Source organism: Poecilia formosa, unplaced genomic scaffold (genome assembly GCF_000485575.1).
Source record: "Poecilia formosa unplaced genomic scaffold, Poecilia_formosa-5.1.2 Scaffold302, whole genome shotgun sequence".
Taxonomy (NCBI): domain Eukaryota; kingdom Metazoa; phylum Chordata; class Actinopteri; order Cyprinodontiformes; family Poeciliidae; genus Poecilia; species Poecilia formosa.
Genome location: NW_006800241.1, coordinates 438,041 through 452,686, shown reverse-complemented (window position 1 = coordinate 452,686; position 14,646 = coordinate 438,041). Strand labels below are relative to the sequence as shown.

General features: G+C 43.1%; 1 protein-coding gene and 1 long non-coding RNA gene across 2 annotated transcripts in view; both read left to right on the top strand.

Annotated features, from left to right (window-relative positions):
- The window catches only part of tbx15 (T-box transcription factor 15), a 55,198-nt gene extending 47,125 nt beyond the window's left edge, over nt 1-8,073 (top strand). The window contains exons 7-8 of the mRNA XM_007572509.2: nt 886-983; nt 4,422-8,073. Coding sequence (XP_007572571.1) covers nt 886-983; nt 4,422-5,266 — 943 coding nt within the window. The 3' untranslated portion in view covers nt 5,267-8,073. The remainder of the gene's footprint in view (nt 1-885; nt 984-4,421) is intronic.
- A 3,264-nt stretch (nt 8,074-11,337) lies between these two features.
- Nucleotides 11,338-14,646, top strand: part of LOC107832987 (uncharacterized) — an 18,376-nt gene continuing 15,067 nt past the window's right edge. The window contains exons 1-2 of the long non-coding RNA XR_001658694.1: nt 11,338-11,349; nt 11,586-11,588. This is a non-coding gene — a long non-coding RNA (uncharacterized LOC107832987). The remainder of the gene's footprint in view (nt 11,350-11,585; nt 11,589-14,646) is intronic.

Below are 14,646 nucleotides of genomic sequence, written 5' to 3'. Positions count from 1 at the left end.
GTGATATTTTCAAATTTCCTGTCAACTTTAAACATTTTTTAACTCAAAAACACGACGGACCGCTGGATGAACCTTGTAGACCCATTCATTAAATTAGAATACTAGTGAAAAATCACTTTATTTCAGGAACTTTATCACTAAGTGAAGCACATTTTATAAATTAACTACACATAGACAAATGCTTGAAAGCCTTCCTGTTAATTATGATGAAAAAATATTTAAAATCAGAATATAACACCAAACAAATAAAAGAATAACATTTGTTAACACAGAAATGCAACCTTAACAAAAAACATGTGTAAAAATGAAACAGCAGACATTAAATTCTGTCCAAACGCCATAATCAAAATCATCATGAATAATTCTAATCAAATATGTTATGATCAGTGTTCCAGTTATTATGAACCAAAGGCAAACAGGTGGGACTTTAGCCTTGATTTAAAGGAACTCAGTGTTTCACATTTATCGAATATGGCTGCAACCTTCTCACAGGACCTTACTCCAGAAATGCCAAACTTCTCCTTTGTAACATCAGGACGTCAAAGCGCCTGAGTTACTTTGCTGAAAGTGAGAAATACCAATGAGATCTCATCAAAAACCTTTTATCTTGAAAGAACACAGGCACAAAAAGCCTCACCAGGAAGGAAGACGGCAACTATACTATATATACCTGTATACTATAAAGGTAGAAACAAAGTAAAAGACTCACCCGATGTAAACACAAAGCAGTGAAACGTTGAACCGAGTCCCAGCGCGTCGTCACTGGACGACGCGCTGGGACTCGCTGTAGTTTCAGACGTCTGACCTGAAGCGTCTCTCTCTCTCTCTTTCTTTCTCTCTCTCTATCTCTCTCTCTCTCTCTCTCTCTCTCTCTCTGTGTTTCAGAACCGGCCTGGAGGCCATCATGGAGACGTACGCTTTCTGGAGACCTCCTGTGAGGACCCTCACGTTTGAGGACTTCACCAACATGCAGAAGCAGCAAGGTTCGCTAATCTATGTTCACTTTCCGAGAGAAAATCCTTTGGAAAATAATCTGTCAGCTAAATTCAGTCAGTCAGCTTTTAATTGTGTTGGCGAACCTCTTGGTGGGATTTCATCTGCTCCAAAAAACCAGACGGGAGAGCGCTGGCAGCTCTTACAGAGTAAATTTAATTTATTGTGAAGGTCAGAAATCCATGAGGTGACTCACTTCACTGTGAGTCATTATATTTGTGTTTCCCTCAAGCAGGCCAACAAACAAAATATTTGACGCAGAGAACGAGCTGGAGAAATTTGACGATTTTGCACCTGAAGCAAACAAACCGTAAAACAGAATTTTGCTTTCTTAAAACTTGCCATCCTGGGATTTTACTGTGTGCTTTGCAAAAATTAACATTTTGCCACATTGAAAACCGCAGCGTAATAGTTGGGTTTGTCGAAAGTGTTGCATTGTTTTTAAAATTTCTTGCTGAAAAAAGCGAACTGCTGAAATTAAAAATTGTTTGCAGCATTTGGACTCGGTTGAGTCAGTTCAGTACACTGCAAAAACACAATGTCTTAAGACACTTAAAAATAAGACAACAATAAAATTTCAGCACAAAACAAGCAGCTTGCTTTAAGTCAATAATTTATTTGTATTTATGAAAAATGACTGGATATAAGTGGAAATAATCAGGACATTTTTCCCATTATTTGCTCAAAACAAGCTCCTATTTCTTGCTGAAAAGTTGCTTATAAGTAAATTTTGTCTATTTTAAGTGAACTAAGATATTTGCAATAGAAGCTAGAGTAAAAAATACTTGGTAAGATTTTGACGAACTTAACAGAACTGCTGCTCCACGCAGGTGAGAAATCACCTCATTAGTCACATCGCTAGTTTTTGATTCCCTTCCACTTATTCCTGTCACAATAAACAATAAATCAATTAATCGCCTGATAAATTAAAGCAAGCTCAATCATTTTCATTTGCACGATGTATCCTTTTGCTCTTTCTACCAAAAACTGGATGACAAAAGTCTTTTTCTAAAGGACAGTTTTGTTTACAGAGCCATCATGATTCGTTTTATTTGCCGTTTCTGTTGTTTTGTTTATTTATTCTGGGTATTTAAAATGTCTTCCAGTTCCAGTGTTTAAACGTTCATTAGAATTTAAAGCTTATTTAACTTTGAGAATTTGTCCTTGCATTATTATTATTATTGCCATTATATTACCTGAAGATGGTCTCGATACAAGAATATTATCGTTTATCGCGATAACTTCCGGGACGATTTGTCGTCCAGCAAAATTTCTTATGGTGACGGGCCTGACTAGACCTTGTTGGGCTTTTATTAGTAAAAAAAATAAAATAAAATAAAAAAGTTGAAAAACATTATTTTTTTCTATTTCAAAAAATAGGGCACTTTGTTGGCCTATCCAAACATTTCAACACAATACACTGAAGTTTACGATTGTAACATGAAATAAGTCATCTTTACTTTACCTCGTGTGTATTTCATCTGTTTCATCTGTTTCTTCACAACCTCTTGATTTTTGCGATCCGCTTGGGGTTACAGCGCAGCGTGTGCACGCACCAGGTGCGTCGCTGTCCCGACGTGAACTTTTCTCTGCATTTTTCCGCCCCCTCCTCTCGTCTATCATCGCTCACTGCATCAGCCATGCCTGTCCTTCACTTGAGCTTGGCCATGCGCCGCTTTTCTGGCGGGTCCGCCTGCGTCTGCTGAACTTTTCACACCGCGCGCAGGCCTCCGGTACGAAACCATTACCCTGCTGGCTTTGGACCGCTCCGAGTCCCCGTCAGTACTGCGCTCTCTCTCCCCCTGCGGTGTCGCCCAAAGCGAGGCTTAGTAATGGCTCATTTCAAAGACCTCGCCGCTGTGGAGTAGCTTTTTTTCCCTGCTGACTTTTTTTTTTTTTTTTTTTCCTCCTTTTTGTGTAAATTACCACTGGAGGTCAATATGACGTGATGCTAACATGTGTTTGTCATCCTAAAATTCCTCTGCCGTAATTAAGATTTAATTAAAGTTTTTACACCGTCTTTGTCACCCTGCACGGACCCCGTTTTTTCTTTTCTTTTCATCTTTGGCATAAAGGGTGAAAGCGCGCACGCGCTGCTTTCACGTCCTCCTTGAAGCACCTTGAATCCTGCTGACCGGAGGAAAACATGACATCACCACGCTATCGTTCTCTCTTGGCCGAGCGGTGCTGGCTGTATTATCGAAGGCATATGGTGCAAAATCACAAGAATCCCGGGCCAAGCAAGTCCTGGACCATTTAGCCTCTCCTCTCCTCTTCGTTCTAGTTTCAAGCTGAATTTCTCCGACAGCAGCGGCGGCGGGAACTCCTGCCAGAGCCTCATTAATCGAAAAGTATGTGATTGATATCCCACAACTATTGTTTCACTCCGAGAGGCCTGACTTGTGGTTATCGTCTGCTTCAACAACGTTGCGCTTTATGTGCATCTTACGTGTGTTTGTGTGTGTGTGCGGAGCGGCCATGTTGACCAGCCAAATGTTTAATGGTCCCGCGCCTGATGTGGTGTCAAGGACAGCTTGAGAGAGTAAAAGTTGCAGCTATTCTGAGAGGGAGAGAGTTAAAGAAAAGAAGAGTGGTGTGTGTATTTAAGAGCCAGGGTTTTGTTCAGCTTACATTATCAGTCTGATTCAGTGCAGGTGTCCAACCTGGACATACTCCCTGCTCACAACCACTGTGAACCAGGGATGTCCTGATCGGGATGTTTTATTTCTATGTTTTTGTGTGTCCGGTTCTGATCGGGATTATTTTAGATTAGGAAGCTGTTGATTTTAGTGTTTTGGCTGTTTTGCAGTTTCCTGGAAGTTTGCTCCAGATTTGTGGTGCATAGAAGCTGAATGTTGCTCCTCCGTGTTTGGTTCTGGTTCTGGTGGCTGCAGAGCAGAACCAGAACCAGTTAATGATTTTTCTTCACCTTGGATTTTAAGATGGGTGCGTTTTTTGTTTTTGTTTTGTTTTGTTTTTTTCTCGGCCATTATTAGTTCATGGTCTACGAACCATTTTTACTAACATTGATCTTCTAACTGGACTTTCATGTTAACTTCTCCTCAAATCCCAGTTGAATACCGTGGAATAAATCTGCAGGGTTTCCCCCAGAAAACTTTCTAAGCCCGGTGCTCGGGTTGCTAGGGCAGTCATTCATCCAGCCCGCCACCATGTTTTTGAGTTAAAAAATGTTTAAAATTGACTGGAAATTTAAAATTATCTCTTGATAGTTATGTGTTATTGGAAGACTGGAACATTAATACCTAAACACCAACTATAAAGTCTTGAAAAGGGCAATACTTAAAAAGAAACTAAAATTAATAAACAATACTTAGCACAAGAAAAGCCTGGTGGCCCGCCAGGCTTATTACACTGGGGGAAACCCTGAATCTGCGTTTCACCAGCTCTGTCTGCGCTTTGTTTTCCAGGCGGCAGCACCGGGACGTCTCCCACCACCTCCAGCACGGGGACGCCTTCTCCATCCGGCGCGGCCCACCTCCTGTCCCCGTCCTGCTCCCCTCCTGCCTTCCACCTGGCCCCGAATACGTTTAACGTCGGCTGCAGAGAGAGCCAGCTCTGCAACCTGGGCCTGTCGGAGTACCCCGCCTGCGCCCGCAGCAACATGGCGGCCCTGCAGGGCTATGGCGGCCTGGCCGACGGCTCATATGGCCGCCTCCAGGCGGCAGGGGGAGCCGTGCCGTCCGCCCAGCCGTCCGAATCCTTCCTGCCGCAGAGGACTTCCTCCCTGATCGCCGCAGGCATGCAGGGCGGCGCCCACGGCTCCCTGGCTGGCGGCGGAAGCGGTGGAGGCGGCGGCAGTGCTGCCGGCGGCAAGATGGACGCCTATGGCGGTCAGCTGGGCTCGTTCCCGGCCTCCCAGCTTCAGTACATGATGCAGGCCGGTGGAAGCTCCGGCTCCGCCTCGTCTTCTTCGTCGGGGTCATCTCCGTCCTCCGCCCACATGTTCGGCGGCGGCCACCACCATGTGCAGCAGGGATCTTACAACGCCTTCTCCCTCCACAACCCCTACAACCTGTACGGATACAACTTCCCCGCCTCGCCTCGCCTGGCCGCCAGCCCAGAAAAGCCCCAGGGGGGGCTGCTCTGCTCCTCAGCGCCCGCCGGCGCCTTCGCTGAGCGCCAGTACCTGCCCAACGGCGGCATGGACACGATGCACATGATCGGCAATGCGGCGGGCGGCCAGCAGGGCGGCAGCTCCTGCGACGGACGTCAGTACGGCTCGTCCTCTCAGATGTCCATGCACATGGTGTGAAAACCGCGACCTCGACCTTCTCCACGTCGCTGAAACGATTTCAGGTGAAAAAAGGGAAGGAGGAAAAAAAACTGCAGTTGGTGAGTGTTGGTTTAAACCAACAGAGTTCACCTTTCAGAAACACGCCTACCACTCCAAACGCAATAAAAACAAAAGCAGGTATAAACTTCTATTTAATTATTTTATAATGATCTTGACAGCAGCTCAATGTTCTTACTGTTCGAAGGCAAATTTGAAGAAGTGGAAATGGAGTAGAGAAGGAAGTCTATGTGTTACGGTGCAATAATAATAGAAACAGCTCCAGTGTCATCCAGAGGTTTTTTTTTTTATTTTTATTTGTTTTTACTTCAACCAGCGCTTGTGCCGTTTCGGTTGAGGGACGTCAAAGAGTCAACAGCTCTGTGTGGAGTTTGAAGGCTTTGGACAGAATGAAAGGGACAACTGGACAGCACCAGTGAGCGGTTCACTGCTGGAGGTGGAGGACCTGGGCGCGGTGGAGGCCGCTGACGGAGGAAAACAGAGCCGGTTCTTTTCGCTGTACAGTAAAATGTGAGAACAGGACTCCAACCAGACAGCTTCACCCACCTGTTTTCCGCAAAAACTGGAACTCCTCACAATGTTTCCGGGATTTATGTGATTATATATAGTTATATATATGCATATAGTGGAAAAGGATTTGCCTCCTTGCAGATTTTTTCTATTTTTATCACACCTAAATGTTTCAGATCATATCAGACAAAGATAACCTGAGTAAATACAAAAATTAGAATCATAAAATGACTTTGGGTGTTTCCACACCTGACGGTCCGGTAGATTCATTTGGATTTGTTACATTCTCAGCAGTTTGCTTTCACACTTTGAAAATCTTGTTCCCCTCCTCGCCTGTGGGGGCACTGCACAAAGAACTAATGAAGGGAACAACACCAAAACTTCTAAAGAAGACACTGAGCACAACTTTGTCCTTCAAAAATGTAAGTAGCGCCACATTTTAGTGGTTGTAGGATTTCTTTCACATATTTGGTGAAAGACCACAAGCCATTTCTCCCTCTAGAGCTAAACACAAGCGTTTGTTCTGGTTACCCATAATGCCCTGCGCTACAACCTTTTGTTGTAGCGCAGGGCATTCTGGACATTTTGTTTCCTGCTTTTGGAGCGATTTCCGGTTCACGTCCACTTCAACCGTACAGACCTCGGTTTGTAGGGGTTTGCTTTTTTGACTAGTTTCAGAGTTCGATTGCGCGTTCACACCTCCCCAAATGAACCGGACTTTCTAGACAAACGAACTAGAGTTTGAGTAAGTGCAAAACCTTTTTAGTAATGACGAAAAGACGCAATTTCCCAATTCTGGTGTTACCATTTCCCTTTTGTGGAAATTTGCAGTCTACAGTTTTCCAGAACAGCTATGGATCCAACTCTTTCAAATGACAGACTTTTGATGAGCTTCTCAATGCACCAGAACCAGAACTTTGTGATGCACACCTGGCTTTGCAGGAGCCGGCTGCGCATTGTCCAAGGTGGCCAGTTCCGTCAAGTAAGGTGTGTTGCTGCTGTATGCAAACTGGTGTAACTGGTGTGATACAAAATGTTTCCAATGGAGTCTTTTTTAAAATGCATTCATTTTGATATGGCCAAAAAACAACCTTGTCCTACAGAAAATATTTATCAAAAATTGTGAATTTATTTTATTTTTTTTCCAAAATTCCCATGTTTCCATTAAGCAAATTTATTTTCGCAATTCCAGTTTGTATCCATAGATCAGCTTGTGACCTTTAGGGTGAAGGGCATTTGGAATATGCAGCAAGACAAAATCCCAAAGCTCCAAATAGTTTTGGATAAAGACTGTGCTTAAATCTAACCAGCATGCTGCAGTTTCACCTTTTGCTCGTGTTTGAAAACTCCTCAAGGTGGCTGAATAAAACCAGTCTGTGAAGTCAACCAGAACTCTTCGACAGTGATATCAAAGACTCATTGTCCCATAATCTTGGGCAGTAGTGGCTCAGCAGGTTGGGGTTGCCCATGTAGCCAATGGGTTGCTGGTTGAGACCCCCACCCAGTCTGTCTCAGACTTTGCTGTTGTGTCCTTAGACAAAACGCTTCACCCACTTTGACTGCTGGTGGTGGTCAGATTGAATTTCAGACTCCCTTCTGTCGGTCCACATCCAGAGCAGATGTTGGTTAGCTTCGTTGTAGCTATGAATGAGCGAATGACTGTAGCGTAAAGCGCTTTGGAGTCCTCTGACTTGGTAAAGTGCTAACAAGTGCAGGTTGTTTACTATTTTATTGTCTTCAGCCAGCTGTTAGTTTTAGAGGTCAATGATTTTCTCATGTTGGTTGGATAGTTATTTTCATCTTGGTTCACTAAAGTTTCATATAAAACTCAGAGTTAAAATAATAAGACACATTTAGTGTGTCAAAAAAAAGTAAAAATAGAAGAGCTCTTCCAGGAGACAAACACTTCTTCATGGTATTTTATATAAATATATATATATATATATATATATATATATATATAAGAAAAAAGATGGCAAATGCAATCAATATTATAAGCTTAAAAAGTTGTTGTGTGAAATGTTGAATAATAAGCAATACTATAATAAGAGAGTAAAGTATGTTGTGGTGTGTACTAAGATGTGTATTTAAGAGTTGACCAGTATAGCAATGTCACCTATCTGTTATTAAAATGTGTGCAAACGGGAATTAGCAAAGTTAATCTGTTTTTTTTCTTTTCTTTTTTTTTTGGCGTAGTTGTAAATACAAGTGCCAAGCACATGAAAAAAACTCAAATAAACGTTTATTTCATGTATGAAGATCGGATATGTTTCTTGTTTGTCCGCCGAATGTTTTCATTTAAAGGGGCAGTATTGTGTAAAGTCGGCTTTTTTGAGCTTTAGATCGTATTATAATGTTATTCCATGCATCAAAAACATATCCAGAGTGTTGATTTGATTCTTTCATGCATGTTTGAGAAATCCTTTCATCTCCATGGCAACCACTCAACTGTGCAAAACGCCTGGGTGGACCTAACCCCGCCTTTGAGACACAGCTCCTCCTCTGAGTTATTGACCTTCGGCCTCACAGAGCAGCTCTCACCTGTGACTCCTCCATTCAGCTCCTTCAGACTAGCCAGCAGCAGTTAGTAAACACCTGGTGCAACTGAGCATCTGCTGAGCTCATTATAGGAGCTACTCCTAAGTATAATGCTTGTAAAAATTATGTTAAAGGGTTAACAGAGGAGCCACGTTGTGATGACTTCCTGAAGGCGGAGTTTCAGAAAGAGCAGGAGCTTCTTAAAGAGACAGAAGCCCAATTTCAAGGCGCTAAGTCAGGAAGTAATATTTATTTTAAGTTATATTTGATATATGTAGCATTTTTATAAAAACTGCCCCTTTGAAATCAGACAGAAAAATAAAAAGATTATGTATCTTCTTAGATGGAGAAACGATCATAAAAACTTTCGTGTCTAACTCAACTCTTGCTCTCTATGCTAACTCACATCGGTTCTGCTCTTTGTTTTGGTCGATTGAGTCTTATGAAGTAAGCTAATCAGCAGCCACCAAAGACGAACAAAGACCCAAAGAGAAGCAGACTGCGGGCCTTGCCATTTCTGATGAAGATCTGCCATTGCATAAAACTTATGAAATGACTCAATCAAACAAGAAAACATCCTCTGCCTATAAAACGCAGCCATCTGCGATGGTCAGCAGCCAGGATTTCTGTAATAAGCCAAACTGAAGGAAAGGAACCCCCGAACCCTGATGGTTCTGTTTATGAAGCAAATAATAATAATAATAAAAAAAAAGAGACGGACTGAACGCAATCAGCTGCACTGCTGTTCTGCTTGAAGCATATAAATATGGCACCTGTTTTTAAACACAGAGAAATCCCCTTGTAATCATTTAAAGCTCCATGAAAGACAGAGGGGGAAAAAAAGATGAGCCCCGCTCCGTGGTTCCCCTCTTGTTGCGCAGGCACAAGCCCCGTGATTTTAGCCGCAGCCAATCAGCATCCATTACACGGATGTCTCCCGAACAGCTCTGTCCCGTCACTTCCTATCATGAGCGTGGCCTCAACCATGAAATATCATATCTGAGCCAGCATCAGAGAACGAAGGGGGGCGGCGGAGACAGCGACCAAACTATTAGAAACACCTGTTTTCCACGCATGACTCCAAATAATGAGCAGCGCGATATAACAAAGGATGATTTCAGAATTTGGCCTGGCTCCATCTATCTGGACATTATTTTCGATAATTATTCACATTATCTGTCTGTTATGTCTCGTTCCACTAATGTTAGGAATCATCCAGCTGCTCCCACACATCTTTAACCCAAATTTACTTCTGGGTCTTTGGAATCAGAAATGTAATCCAAAGCAGGTCCAGTTTTTTTTTTTTTTTTTTTATAAACCGCAGCTATCAATCAGGGACCTAACAGGAAAAGTATGGTTAGGCATGAGTGGGAGCCTCTGAGCCTTTTATGGTGGCGTCTTCAATTAGAAACAAAACAAGCAAAAAGCTCCATTGACTGATTGATGGTTCAGTGTGCCTGGACTGCCATAAAAGCAAAATAACTGAAGATCCAGGCCGCGGGCGTTTTAATGAGATCCTCTGACGGAGATGACGGTTCTGGGCTCAGACGGTGAACGGTATCCCCCGTTCACCGTCAAGAGACCTGAACACATCTCGCACATTTTCAAAGGCCCAGAAGTTGCTCTCCGGTGAACCGAGCCGAATCCCAGGACGACCGAGAAGAAGACCTGGTAAAAAAAAAAGAGAGAGAGAGAGAGAAAGAGAGAGGGAGAGAAAGAAAAAGACTTCTGGTTTAATTTCTGAGCTGCATGCATCTGGTTTTTATAAAGAGTGCAGGCTTATATCACACACTTTGATTGGGAATTCTTGGTAAACTATTGCCCTCTTGTGTTTAATCCTCTCTTGTGCTTTAGGTTTGGTCAGTAAATTACTGCAGACAGTAGGCAGAGGTGTTGCAGTGTGCCAGCATGTGCACTGGGACTCTAAAGCACCAGGGTTCAACTTGCAGAGGACCATCTCAGACTTCCTGCCATTTTGCACCTGCCCACCTTCTGTCCTCCTTAAAAAAAACATCTTGAAACTATTGTAGGATTGCTAGAGTCATGATACAGATGTCAAGGAAATGAATAGACAGTAAAGAGAAAAACAGCAGCAAGCGAGTTGCTGTTTTAGCTCGATATCTAGCAGGATTTAGTTAGCTAGCAAGATTTAGCTAGCTAGCTGTAGCATCAATCTGTGCTATAAATAGCATAGATAGCTATAGATAGTAGCTATCTGCAGCTAGCTACCTCTCCAGTCTAGCTAGACAGACAGACAGAAAAGTTAATCTCTACAGCGTTTCTGCTCTGACCGTCCCTACAGTGAAGCTCTGTAATGCAGTCCATGTGTGAGGTTGCTTCTAACCCTGGCGTTGCTTCCAGTTCTGCTTCCGAACACCGCCACACATAAAGAGCGGGATCAAAACATGTTTCCCCCAGCAACTTTTCACCGAAAATACAGGCACGATGTGGTGGTGAACTGAGCATTCTCCAACATGAAGTCATCTCAAGTCAGGAAGTGATAAAGAGGGGCACACATGGTCTGTGAAAAGTGTGGACCTGCAGCCAATAAACTTCCCAAATCTTAATTCAATTGAGGACCTGTCTCATTTTTCAAACAGGCAGATGGATAAACAGAAGCCAAAAGGACTTTGGTCAAATCCAAGCCACAGCCAAGACATGAAAGGGACACCATCGGTTAGCGTGTGACCCAGTCACAATTCAGCATGCTAGTTATGAGAAAGTTATTCACAGAGCCCGCATCACTGTGGACGCAGCACCAGTCCGCCTTTCCACCGCTCCATATTTCTCTCATTCAACCCGAGATACTTAAACTCCTCCACTTCCCCGACTCGGAGCAGGCACGCTTCCCTTTTCCGCCTTGAGCCAAGTGGGAATTTATATGACCAGACGCTCTCCAATCCGACTGAATCTGATCAATTTTCCAAATGATAACGGAATACAAACACTCTGCGATCAAAAAGACTAAATAACGACTCTGAGTTTGCCACTAAAACGTTTGTTCTAAATCTGATTAATTGTATGAGTTTAACTAATATGCAATAGAAATAGAGGAGTGCACGGTGGTGCCGTTGGCCTTGCAACAAGAAGGTCATGGGTTCAAATCCCTGCCTGGGCTCTTTCTTTCTGCATGTTCTCACTGCTCTCTCTGGCTGCCTCTGTTGGGTTAATTCATCTGCCTCATAGGTAGGAGTGTTTGTGTTGTGATTCTTCATGGTATTCATAGTCTTAGCAGGTTTCCAGACACAATATTTATACATGGAAATCAATCACTGTTCAAACATAAAACAGTTTAAAACATAATTAAAAGATGGTCATCACTGCATACCAATATGAGAAATAATTAACTTCACTAGTGCTATTATCAGTGTTACTGCTGTTTAATGAAGTTGTTACTGCATTATGGTATATTGATGTATAAATAATTTTAACGTTAAAAATGACTGATGCTTGTTTATAATGGCATGAATATATGAATGCTTGTTTTGCTGTAAATTTATTTTTACTATGCTGCGTTCAATGAAGTCAAACTCCACACTTTTAATTCAAAATGTTCTCTGAAAATGAATCAGTAGGAGCTAAACGGGCTTTTCATTGGTTTTCACTGAGGTAAACTGTTCTTACACGGTGAGGCAGAAGTGACATTCTTTCATTTATTTCCCTGACTATTGAACTTTTAATTCTTCATTTCCAGCATTACAGAACCTTAAAAAACTAATGCTGATTCCAAATAGATTGCCTGAAGAGCCTGTAAGGTGTGAACATCAGTGGATCCAAACACAGGAGTGGAAACCCCTCCGATGAGTTCTTGCTCTGGCAGCCGGCGCTCAGCCGTGGCGTGAGGGTCAGCAGAAAAACACCTCAAGGTAATTTCTCCTCTTCCTCAGGGGAGGGAAAAAAAAGATGTCTGAGATACGGAGGCAGGTGGTTCTGATAAAGACGCCCCCGGTCCAGATGGAGACAGGCCCGTCCTGTGCTCTCCCCCGGTCCCGTGCCTGCTGAGTACAAAGACCCCCTGCGGGGTCCAAATGAGAGAGGTCCGGTGCGGCACGGTGGTGGTGCAGCAGGTTCTCTGAGATCCAGCAGATTGGGTGACTGACCGGGCAGGTGACCCGGATACCGAGCTCCCCATGGAGCCTCCATGAGACGGGAGTGTGGTGTTAAAGGTACTCCGAGTCAAACTGTGTCAAAATGTAACTGATTAAACTCCCAGATGAGTTTTATTAAAAGAAACAGAGCAATTTATTCAGCTCAAGAAGAACCAAAGAAATCAACTGTGATCATTTTAAAACAAAGGAAACTGTTAAGGCAGGAAATGAGGGGTCTGGTTGGGACATTGACTCCGACTCTTCTGAGGCAGACCTGACACTAACCCTAACCCTAACCCTATACCGGTGAACTTGTGGTTTCTATCAGGTCCAGAAAATTCTGATGGCCTGCAAAACGTAAACGAAACCTTTTACTGTTTTGCACTTTTGCAGTTCATGTCGTATGTTACCAGTCAATCCACACATTCAGATGAAAAACCAATGATTTCAAATCATTTTTTAGTAATCTCTGCATTGTATTTTGTAATAAAACACATTGATGTGTCTATTAGATATTACTGCTGGCAGAAGATCACACTTACGGTTTGGTCAGAATCTCTGAACGAACGATTCAAATAGAACAAAATTTTAAATCGTCAGCAAATAACATAAATTCTGCACGTTGGTGTGGTTGGTAGCAATGTTGCCTTTCAGCAAGAAAGTCCCGGGTTCAAATCCTGGGGGGTTTTCTGTGTGGAGTGTGAAAGTTCAGATGGGTTTCCTCCAGCTTCTTGTTGGATCAACACAAAGTCATGAAACACTGGGAAGTACAAAGACAATGACTTCTCCATGTCATTGCTGGAGACACAGCAAACATTTTACCCATACATGTAAAACATTTGCATCTTTTACATGTATGTGTGGCAGAAAATCTTTTGTGCCAGACACTTTATTGTTGATATTTGACCAGTTTTATGCATATTTATCTCTTAAATACTGTGGTTAAAGTACATGGATGTGACGTTTCTAGCCTAGTTTGTTGCTGTCACATTCATTCAATTCAACATGTCACATTCAACATTTCAAAGACAGTTGATATATTTACACATTATGTGAAATGATGCCTGTGCGGGGCATTGCTAGTGAACAGAACAGGTTATCACTATGAGCAATTTCAATTCTTATGAATGTGCCATGAACGGCGGACCTCTGAAAGCCGTCCATTTGCAACACTGTTCACTTTTACAGGAAGTTTAACAGTGAAAGGGGAAATGATATGAACAAGGAAAGAGATCTGAAAGTATTCTTCAGTCAAACACACATGCCTTCTATAAATCACCTTTATTTTTGCTTGTCTAAGAAAATGCTACTGCGTCTCTGGGGCCTCAGAGTGTGTCTACTGTGCTGGAGTGTGGGGCTTGGTTTCACAGCAACCCTCGGTCACCCCACCACCCCCAAACTCCCCATCACCATCAATCTGTCCATGGGGGCCATGCATGCCGGTGCGTGTCTGAATGCGAGTTTGCGAGTGGCAGCTGCGCCGCTTCATGGAGCTCACCTGCACTGGCTGGGCAGAGGCCAGGGACAGATTCGCATAAATTTCACAGTGACATTTCCGAAGCCGTCAGAGAGCAAAGAGTCTGACTTATTGCTCTGATTTAAAAAAACAACAACAACACAGTATTGTGGTTCCGGATTACGCTATTAAACAACGCTGGGATAATCCCCGGTAACAGGCCTGTTGAAAGCTGAATCACACCTGCGCCCCATTGCGCCGCCCCGAAGATCGCGTTACGACGTGCCGCTCGGAGAGGAAAACAGGAAGTGCGGCTCCTCCTTCGTTCTTTCTTTCTTTCTTTCTTTCTTTCTTTCTTTCTTTCTTTCTTTCTTTCTTTCTTTCTTTCTTTCTGTGGAATCTGGAGCAGCCGCCCATGTTCCTGAAACCTTTGTCAAACAAAATAAAAAATAAAAAAACACGCTGAACAACTGCTTGAACTCTGCCAAGCCCTCTTTTTAAGTCCCTGAAATGCACAGCTGGAAAACAAAAGCTGGCCGGGGCCGTGTGTGCTGTGCGAACGGCTTCGACGTTTAGTTACAGTACGCACACGCGCGCACACACACACACACACACACACACACACACACACACACAGAGAGAGAGAGGCAAAAACCACATGAGTGAAGGCATACAGGTGCGAAAATCACCAGGAATATTTTTAATTATCTTAGAGTCCAGAACATTTGTCACATAATTTATTTTGATCA